Source organism: Pristiophorus japonicus, chromosome 10 (genome assembly GCF_044704955.1).
Source record: "Pristiophorus japonicus isolate sPriJap1 chromosome 10, sPriJap1.hap1, whole genome shotgun sequence".
Classification (NCBI taxonomy): domain Eukaryota; kingdom Metazoa; phylum Chordata; class Chondrichthyes; family Pristiophoridae; genus Pristiophorus; species Pristiophorus japonicus.
Window position 1 is genome coordinate 52,793,635 of NC_091986.1, and position 10,867 is coordinate 52,804,501.

The 10,867-nt window shown below is 48.7% G+C and overlaps 1 protein-coding gene across 3 annotated transcripts in view; it reads left to right on the forward strand.

The window, feature by feature from the left end:
- atp11a (ATPase phospholipid transporting 11A) overlaps nt 1-10,867 on the forward strand; it is a 302,794-nt gene that overhangs the window by 221,078 nt on the left and 70,849 nt on the right. For all 3 annotated transcript variants that reach the window (XM_070891812.1, XM_070891813.1, XM_070891815.1), the window contains one exon: nt 8,482-8,547. In XM_070891812.1, coding sequence (XP_070747913.1) covers nt 8,482-8,547 — 66 coding nt within the window. The remainder of the gene's footprint in view (nt 1-8,481; nt 8,548-10,867) is intronic.

The following is a 10,867-nucleotide window of genomic DNA, read 5'->3' on the forward strand; positions in this document are numbered from 1 at the left end:
GCCAGCCGATGAAGAGCTGCACAGCCCTCGGTCAGCAGCCCTGAAGGTTACATATAAACCTATGAACAATGAACAATGGCGGAAAGGTAAAGACCACCCAGCCCAACCAGTCCACCCCACACAACTGCGACATCCCTTACACTAAAACATTCTACATTCCACCCCAACCAGAGCCATGTGATCTTCAGGGACAGGCAAAAACCAGATAAAAACCCAGGCCAATTGGGGAAAAAAAAAATCTGGGAAAATTCCTCTCCAACCCATCCAGGCGATCAAAACTAGTCCAGGAGATCACCCGAGCAGTATTCGATTCCCTGCAGTACTTACCATCATATCTGCGCCAGCCAACAAGAGGTTATCCAGTCTAATCCCAATTACCAGCACTAGGTCCATAACCCTGCAGGTTTCGGCACTTTAAATGCCCATTCAAGCACCTTTTAAATGTGGTGAGGGTTTCTGCATCCAGCACCCATCCAAGCAGTGAATTCCAGACCCCACAACGCTCTGCGTGAAGAAGCCCCCCATCAAATTCTCTCTGAACTTTCATTGTACCCTCCACCAATGGAAATAGGCCCTTGCTATCCACTACATCCAGGCCTCTCAAAATTTTGTCCACCTCAATGAGGTCTCCTCTCAACTTCTTCTGTTCCAATGAGAACAACCCCAGCCTATCAAATCTGTCCTCATAGCTAAGATTCTCCATTCCAGGAAGCATCCAAGTAAATCTCCTCTGCATCCTCTCCAGTGCAATCACGTCCTTCCTATAATATGGCGACCAGAACTGCATGCAGTACTCCAGGTGCGTCGGAAAGGCGGGAGTCGGAGTGGCAGCAGCATATAAAAGGCCCAGCAGTTCGGGGAGTTCGAGGTGCGTCAGAGTGGCAGCAGCCTATAAAAGGCCCAGCAGTTCGGGAAGTTCAAGCTGCGTCGGGGAGGCGGGAGTCGGAGTGGCAGCAGCCTATAAAAGGCCCAGCAGTTCGGGAAGTTCAAGCTGCGTCGGGGAGGCGGGAGTCGGAGTGGCAGCAGCCTATAAAAGGCCCAGCAGTTCGGGGAGTTCGAGGTGCGTCGGGGAGGCGGGAGTCGGAGTGGCAGCAGCCTATAAAAGGCCCAGCAGTTCGGGAAGTTCAAGCTGCGTCAGAGAGGCTAGCCGGTGCAACTGCAGCAGGGAGGCAAAAAAGTAGAAAGAAATCGAAAGGTGACATCACAGCCAGGGGGGTAAGTGATTGGCTGGTGATTGGTAAGTAGTTTTTCTTTCTCTCTTCTTTATCAGTAAGTAACCTTTAGCATTGTTGTTGCCAAATTAAGTTAATCTAAGGGTTAAGTCATGGCAGGACAGCTCAGACACGTGTTATGCTCCTCCTGTACCATGTGGGAAGTCAGGGATGCTTCGTGTCCCTGACGACTCTGTGTGCGGGAAGTGTATCCGCCTCCAGCTCCTGATGGACCACATTGCGGCACTGGAGCTGTGGATGGATTCACTCTGGAGCATCCACAATGCTGAGAATGACATGAATAGCACGTTTAGCGAGTTGGTCTGACCGCAGGTTAAAGGTACACAGCCAGATAGGGGATGGGTGACCAACAGGAAGAGCAGTGCAAGGAAGGTAGTGCAGGAGTCCCCTGCGATCATCCCCCTGCAAAACAGATACACCGCTTTGGGTACTGTTGAGGGGGATGACTCATCAGGGGAGAGCCACAGCAGCCAAGTTCATGGCTCTGCTGTACAGGAGGGCAGGAAAAAGAGTAGGAGAGCTTTGGTGACAAGGGATTCTATTGTAAGGGGAATAGATAGGCGTTTCTGCGGCCGCAACCGAGACTCCAGGATGGTATGTTGCCTCCCTGGTGCAAGGGTCAAGGATGTCTTGGAACGGGTGCAGGACATTCTGAAAAGAGACGGTGAACCGCCAGTTGTCGTGGTGCATATAGGTACCAACGGGATGAGGTCCTATGAGACGAATTTAAGGAGCTAGGAGTTAAATTAAAAAGTAGGACCTCAAAAGTAGTAATCTCAGGATCGCTACCAGTGCCACGTGCTAGTCAGAGTAGGAATTGCAGGATAGCTCAGACGAATACGTGGCTTGAGGAGTGGTACAGAAGGGAGGGATTCAAATTCCTGGGACATTGGAACCGGTTCTGGGGGAGGTGGGACCAGTACAAACCGGAGGGTCTGCTCCTGGGCAGGACCGGAACCAATGTCCGAGGGGGAGTGTTTGGTTGTGCTGTTGGGGAGGAGTTAAACTAACATGGCAGGGGGATGGGAACCTATGCAGGGAGACAGAGGGAGATAAAATGGAGGCAGAAGCAAAAGATAGAAAGGAGAATAGTAAAAGTGGAGGGCAGAGAAACCCAAGGCAAAAAACAAAAAGGGCCACATTACAGCAAAATTTTAAAGGGGCAAAGTGTGTTAAAAAGACAAGCCTGAAGGCTCTGTGCCTCAATGCGAGAAGTATTCGGAATAAGGTGGATGAATTAACTGCGCAGATAACAGTTAACGGGTATGATGTAATTGGCATCACGGAGACATGGCTCCAGGGTGACCAAGGCTGGGAACTCAACATCCAGGGGTATTGAACATTTAGGAAGGATAGACAGAGAGGAAAAGGAGGCGGGGTGGCGTTGCTGGTTAAAGAGGAAATTAATGCAATAGTAAGGAGGGACATTAGCCTGGATGATGTGGAATCGGTATAGGTGGAGCTGCGGAATACCAAAGGGCAGAAAACGCTAGTGGGAGTTGTGTACAGACCACCAAACAGTAGTGAGGTTGGGGACAGCATCAAACAAGAAATAAGGGATGTGTGCAATAAAGGTGCAGCAGTTATCATGGGTGACTTTAATCTACATATTGATTGGGCTAACCAAACTGGTAGCAATGCAGTGGAGGAGGATTTCCTGGAGTGTATTCGGGATGGTTTTCGAGACCAATATGTTGAGGAACCAACGAGAGAGCTGGCCATCCTAGACTGGATGATGTGTAAGAGAAGGGACTAATTAGCAATCTTGTTGTGCGAGGCCCCTTGGGGAAGAGTGACCATAATATGGTAGAATTCTTTTTGAAGATGCAGTGACACAGTTAATTCAGAAACTCGGGTCCTGAACTTAAGGAAAGGCAATTTTGACGGTATGAGGCGTGAATTGGCTAGAATCGACTGGCAAAGGACACTTAAAGGGTTGACGGTGGATAAGCAATGGCAAACATTTAAAGATCACATGGATGAACTTCAGCAATTGTACACTCCTGTCTGGAATAAAAATAAAACGGGGAAGGTGGCTCAACCGTGGCTAACAAGGGAAATTAAGGATAGTGTTAAAACCAAGGAAGAGACATATAAATTGGCTAGAAAAAGCAACAAACCTGAGGACTGGGAGAAATTTAGAATTCAACAGAGGAGGACTTAAGGGTTTGATTAAGAGAGGGAAAATAGAGTACAAGAGGAAGCTTGCAGGGAACATAAAAACTGACTGCAAAAGCTTCTATAAATATGTGAAGAGAAAAAGATTAGTGAAGACAAATGTAGGTACCTTGCAGTCGGATTCAGGTGAATTTATAATGGGGAACAAAGAAATGGCAGACCAATTGAACAATACTTCAGGAAGGAAGACACAAATAACCTTCCGAATGTACTAGGGGATAGTGGGTCTCGTGAGAAGGAGAAACTGAATGATATCCTTATTCGGTGGGAAATTGTGTTAGGGAAATTGATGGGATTGAAAGCCGATAAATCCCCGGGGCCTGATAGTCTGCATCCCAGAGTACTTAAGGAAATGGCCCTAGAAATAGTGGATGCATTGGTGATCATTTTCCAATAATCTATTGACTCTGGATCAGTTCCTATGGACTGGAGGGTAGCTAATGTAACACCACTTTTTAAAAAAGGAGGGAGAGAGAAAACGGGTAATTATAGACCGGTTAGCCTGACATCAGTAGTGGGGAAAATGTTGGAATCAATCATTAAGGATGAAATAGCAGTGCATTTGGAAAGCAGTGACAGGATCAGTCCAAGTCAGCATGGATTTATGAAAGGGAAATCATGCTTGATGAATATTCTGGAATTTTTTGAAGTTGTAACCAAGGGAGAACCAGTGGATTTGGTGGATTTGGACTTTCAATAGGCTTTTGACAAGGTCCCGCACAAGAGATTGGTGTGCAAAATCAAAGTACATGGTATTGGGGGTAATGTAATGACGTGGATAGAGAACTGGTTGACAGACAGGAAGCAGAGAGTCGGGATAAACTGGTCCTTTTCGGAATGGGAGGCAGTGACTAGTGGAGTGCCGCAGGGCTCAGTGCTAGGACCCCAGCTCTTTACAATATATATTAACGATTTAGATGAAGGAATTGAGTGTAATATCTCCAAGTTTGCAGATGATACTAAACTGGGTGGCGGTGTGAGCTGTGAGGAGGACGCTAAGAGGCTGCAAGGTGACTTGGACAGGTTAGGTGAGTGGGCAAATGCATGGCAGATTCAGTATAATGTGGATAAATGTGAGATTATCCACTTTGGGGGCAAAAACACGAAGGCAGAATATTATCTGAATGGCGGCAGATTAGGGAAAGGGGAGGTGCAACGAGACCTGGGTGTCATGGTACATCAGTCACTGAAAGTTGGCATGCAGGCACAGCAGGCAGTGAAGAAGGCAAATGGTATGTTGGCCTTCATAGCTAGGAGATTTGAGTATAGGATCAGGGAGGTCTTACTGCAGTTGTACAGGGCCTTGGTGAGGCCACACCTGGAATATTGTGTTCGGTTTTGGTCTCCTAATCTGAGGAAGGACGTTCTTGCCATTGAGGGAGTGCAGCGAAGGTTCACCAGACTGATTCGAGGGATGGCGGGACTGACAAATGAGGAGAGACTGGATCAACTGGAGTTTAGAAGGATGAGAGGGGATCTCCTAGAAATGTATAAGATTCTGACGGGACTGGACAGGTTAGATGTGGGAAGAATGTTCCCGATGTTGGGGAAGTCCAGAATCAGGAGACATAGTCTTAGGATAAGGGTTAGGCCATTTAGGACTGAGACGAGGAGAAACTTCTTCACTCAGAGCGTTGTTAACCTGTGGAATTCCCTGCCGCAGAGAGTTGTTGATGCCAGTTCATTGGATATATTCAAGAGGGAGTTAGATATGGCCCTTGGGGCTAAAGAGATCAAGAGGTATGGAGAGAAAGCAGGAAAGGGGTACTGAGGGAATGATCTTATTGAATGGCGGTGCAGGCTCGAAGGGCCGAATGGCCTACTCCTGTACCTATTTTCTATGTTTCTATGTGTCCTAACCAGAGTATTATACAATTTAAGCATAACCTCCCTGCTGTTGCGTTCTGTGCCTCGGCCAATAAAGGCAAGCATTCCGTATACCTTCTTAACCACCTTATCGATCTGGCCTGTTAATTTCAGGGATCTGTGGACAAGCACTCCAAGGTCCCATTGTTCATCTACATTATTAAGTGGCTTACCGCTTCATAAGAACATAAGAACATAAGAAATAGGAACAGGAGTAGGCCATACGGCCCCTCGAGCCTGCTCCGCCATTCAATAAGATCATGGCTGATATGATCATGGACTCAGCTCCACTTCTCCACCCGTTCCCCCTAACCCCTTATCGTTGAAGAAGCTGTCTATTTCTGTCTTAAATTTATTCAATGTCCCAGCTTTCACAGCTCTCTGAGGCAGCAAATTCCACAGATTTACAAACCTCTGAGAGAAGAAAATTCTCCTCGTGTCTGTTTTAAATGGGTGGCCCTTTATTCTAAGATCATGCCCTCTAGTTCTAGTCTCCCCCATCAGTGGAAACATCCTCTCTGCATCCACCTTGTCAAGCCCCTTCATAATCTTTAAGGTTTCGATAAGATCACTTCTCATTCTTCTGAATTCCAATGAGTAGAGGCCCAACCTACTCAACCTTTCCTGATCCCCCTCATCCCCGGAATCAACCGAGTGAACCGTCTTTGAATTGCCTCCAAAGCAAGTATATCCTTTTGTAAATATGGAAACCAATACTGCACGCAGTATTCCAGGTGTGTCCTCACCAATACCCCGTATAGCTGTAGCAAGACTTCCCTGCTTTTATACTCCATCCCCTTTGCAATAAAGGCCAAGATACCATTGACCTTCCTGATCACTTGCTGTACCTGCATACTATCTTTTTTTGTTTCATGCACAAGTACCCCCAGGTCCCGCTGTACTGCAGCACTTTGCAATCTTTCTCCATTTAAATAATAACTTGCTCTTTGATTTTATTTCTGCCAAAGTGCATGACCTCACACTCTCCAACATTATACTCCATTTGCCAAATTTTTGCCTACTCACTTTGCCTGTCTATGTCCTTTTGCAGATTTTTTGTGTCTTCCTCACACATTGCTTTTCCTCTCATCTTTGTATCATCAGCAAACTTGGTTACGTTACACTCAGTCCCTTTATCCAAGTCGTTAATATAGATTGTAAATAGTTGGGGTCCCAGCACTGATTCTTGCGGCACTCCACGAGTTGCTGGTTGCCAACCAGAGAATGAACCATTTATCCCGACTCTCTGTTCTCTGTTCTTTAGCCAATCATCTATCCATGCTAATATATTACCCCCCAACCCCGTGAACTTTTATCTTGTGCAGTAACCTTTTATGTGGCACCTTGCCAAATACCTTCTGGAAGACCAAATACACCACATCCACTGCTTCCCCTTTATCCACCCTGTTCGTTACATCCTCAAAGAACTCCAGCAAATGTGTTAATCATGACTTCCCCTTCATAAATCCATGCTGACTCTGCCTGACCGAATTTTGCTTATCCTGCTACTGCTTCTTTAATAATGGACTCCAACATTTTCCCAACTAGAGATGTTAGGATAACTGGTCTATAGTTTCCTGCTTTTTGTCTGCCTCCTTTTTTAAATAGGGGTGCTACATTTGCGTTTTCCAATCTGCTGGGACGTCTCCAGAATCCAGGGAATTTTGGTAAATGACAGAGTGGGATGGTAGCAGCACGACAGTGTGAGATTGAATGCCTCCTCCCGTACACCTGGCTCAGGTGACCAGCGGGATGTGAATGAAGCACGGGAGCTAATGTAGGCCTGACCTCAAATTGATGTTGTCGAGGGAGTTTGTTGCTAACCTCACTTCCTGCCTGCCATTTAGAATCACCAATCAAAACTTGTCAAATGCTTTTTGATGCATTGATGTAGATTTTGGAATTTCTATTTATTTGTTCAGGGGTTGTGTGCATCGCAGGTAAGGCCAGCATTTATTGCCCTTGCCTAATTGCCCTTGAAAAGGTGGTGATGAGCCGCTTTCTTGAACCGCTGCAATCCATGTGGTGGATGTAGTCCCATATTGCTGTTAGGGAGGGAGTTCCTGGATTTTGACCCAGCAACAATGAAGGAATGGTGATATATTTCCAAATCCAGATGGTGTGTACCGCTATCCTTTTAGTTCGTAGAAGTCACAGGTTTGGGAGTTGCTGCCGAAGAAGCTTTGGTGAGTTGCTGTAGTGCATCTTGTAGATGATGCACATTGCAGCCAAGGCACATCGGTGATGGAGGCAGTGATTGTTTAAGGTGGTGGATGGGATGCTAATCAAGCGTGCTGCTTTGTCCTGGATGGTGTTGAGCTTCTTGAGTGTTGGAGCTGCACTCAGGCAAGTGGAGAGTATAAGATAATTCTGAAATTCTGGTCGAAGGCTTCTTTCGAACGTACACTTCCGGCCGGAGAATTTTTACGAAATTACCTGGTGGCCTCAGAGGTGCGTGGGGTTCCGTTGGGGAGGCCTTCTCTTCCCGCGCTTTGAAGCGCACTCCCGCCCTCCAAGTTCCAACGCAGATGGTGCAGTTACGTGTGACTGCACGACCAATCAGGTAAAGTATTCCACAGCTTTCTCATGAAGAGCAATGAGAACTCCGTATCTCCGAGTTCTCATTGCTATTAATGAGAAAAAAAGCAAAGACACTGAACACCACAATAAAAAATAAAAAATACACCTCACATAATTAAAATTTATTAATTAAATTAATTAAAAGTTAATAAATGTCTTAGAAAAAATTTTCCAATTTAAAAAAAAAGTTTTGTAATTAGTGTTTAAAAATAAACTTACCTAGTGAGCAGGGTTTTTAACATTAAACGGTGTATTTAAATTTTATTTTTGTTTGTTTTTGTATGTTTTAAAACTCTTACACTGGTAAAAGTAGGCTATGCGCCTGCTTTTACCAGGCGCAAGTGTTTTCAGGACATTCGCTGGGCAAGAGATGGATAAATACCGCAATCTTGCCCATGCGAATGTCCTGACTGTGGGGATATGGAGGATCTATCAAGCCAGAGCTTGCCAGATTGGAATAGCTGGTTTTCGGCGCATGTGCATTGCGTGCCGAAAACCGGCTTTTGTGATGCCTTCCCGGCTCTGTACACACTCCGTACTGACCCGGGGAGGCCAGGATTTCTGACCGAATAAAATTTATCTGCTTGTTAATTTATTCTAAATCTGTAAAAAATTATCTTTTCAGATGTTTGGAAACTGGACATTTGGGACCCTGGTTTTCACTGTGTTGGTATTTACGGTGACTCTTAAGGTACATTTGTTTATATGACTTTCACAAGAGCCTGCAAACTTAGAAATATAGCCGTTATTTGAAGAAAGTATTGCCCACTCAGACTCACCATTCCCCATTTACAATGAGAAGAATCCATTCATTGTGCTCAGTAAGACCCGATCAGTACAGGAGTTTGCTTGAGCTTCAGGTGATTTCTGCCTATTTTAGAGTTTTAGGTTTTTAAACCTTTGTAACTTTGTAGTGCTGTTATTTTTTTGCATGTAACTCCTTTCTGTGCCATGCCATGTCTGTACACAAATATCCAGCATGTCTGAGCCGCCTACTGTTCCTGAGTGCTCTCTTTTGCTCCATTTGAAATTGTGATATTTAACTATTTCACCAGCTCAGCCCTTTTTCACCAATGAGCACATGTGCCTCTGAGCATGACCTTGAGCAACATCCGTTCGCAGTAAGCTCGCTCCTGTCTGATTTTGAATGCTGCCAAACCCAATGTGTCCCTTACCCTCCACTTTGAGAGTTCAGGATGCAAGCCACCTTAGATCAAGGAACGTGCTTATTTGTACTGCAAAAATGGCCAACATGCTCCACCCTTTGTTTCTGATTGGTCCCCTTGGAGGATAAGCCACACCCTGAAGTTTCACAGCAATGTCCCAAGGTCTCACTGACTCAGCAAATTATAACTCAATCTACTTGGAAATCCTGAAGCGACAGAGGACAGAGCTGCCCAGAAGACATCAAGGGCCAGCCTCTCCAAGCCAGAGTGCCTCAACCCAGTCCAAGTGCATACCTCCCCCAGCCAAAGTGCCTTAACCCAGCGCAAGTGTACGCTTCCCCCCTCCACCACCCCCGCCCCCCGCCGACCCCCCGCGCTACCTACCACCACAGATGCGGCAGGCGTTGAGGGCGGCTTGTTTCGAGGTTTAATGGGTATGAAGTGAATAGTGACAGTGTCGTGACTTCTTGATTTCATCCACTCCAATGATGTCCCTTGTAGGAAGTTGGAAGAACGTGATCCGTCTTCCCCGCCACCCGTGTCGATCACCATACCCCCACCCACCCCCCACCTGTGTGTCTCTCTCTCTCTCTCTCTCTCTCTCTCTCTCTCACACCAACGCCCCCCACCGCACCCACTGCCCCCAGCCTCTCTCATTAGATATATTCAAGAGGGAGTTAGATATGGCCTTTACGGCTAAAGGGATAAAGGGGTACTGAGGTGAATGATCAACCATGATCTTACTGAATGGTGGTGCAGGCTCGAAGGGCTGAATGGCCTACTCCTGCTCCCATTTTCTATGTTTCTCCCACACCACGCCCCCCCCCCACCCCGCCTGTCTCACCCTCCCCCATCACCCCGGCCTCTCTCATCCCCCTCCCCAGACTCTCTCATCCCCCCCCGCCCCGGCCTCTCTCATCCCCCCGCCCCGGCCTCTCTCATCCCCCCGCCCCGGCCTCTCTCAGCCCCCTCCCCGGCCTCTCTCATCCCCCTCCCCGGCCTCTCACATCCCCCTCCCCGGCCTCTCTCATCCCCCTCCCCGGCCACTCTCATCCCCCTCCCCGGCCACTCTCATCCCCCTCCCCGGCCACTCTCATCCCCCTCCCCGGCCACTCTCATCCCCCTCCCCGGCCACTCTCATCCCCCTCCCCGGCCACTCTCATCCCCCTCCCCGGCCACTCTCATCCCCCTCCCCGGCCACTCTCATCCCCCTCCCCGGCCACTCTCATCCCCCTCCCCGGCCACTCTCATCCCCCTCCCCGGCCACTCTCATCCCCCTCCCCGGCCACTTTCATCCCCCTCCCCGGCCACTCTCATCCCCCTCCCCGGCCACTCTCATCCCCTTCCCCGGCCACTCTCATCCCCCTCCCCGGCCACTCTCATCCCCCTCCCCGGCCACTCTCATCCCCCTCCCCGGCCACTCTCATCCCCCTCCCCGGCCACTCTCATCCCCCTCCCCGGCCACTCTCATCCCCCTCCCCGGCCACTCTCATCTCCCTCCCCGGCCACTCTCATCCCCCTCCCCGGCCACTCTCATCCCCCTCCCCGGCCACTCTCATCCCCCTCCCCGGCCACTCTCATCCCCCTCCCCGGCCACTCTCATCCCCCTCCCCGGCCACTCTCATCCCCCTCCCCGGCCACTCTCATCCCCCTCCCCGGCCACTCTCATCCCCCTCCCCGGCCACTCTCATCCCCCTCCTCGGCCTCTCTCATCCCCCACCCTCTCTCTCACCCCCCACCCTATCTCTCACCCCCCCCCACCCTATCTCTCACCCCCCCCCACCCTATCTCTCACCCCCCCCACCCTATCTCTCACCCCCCCACCCTATCTCTCACCCCCCCACC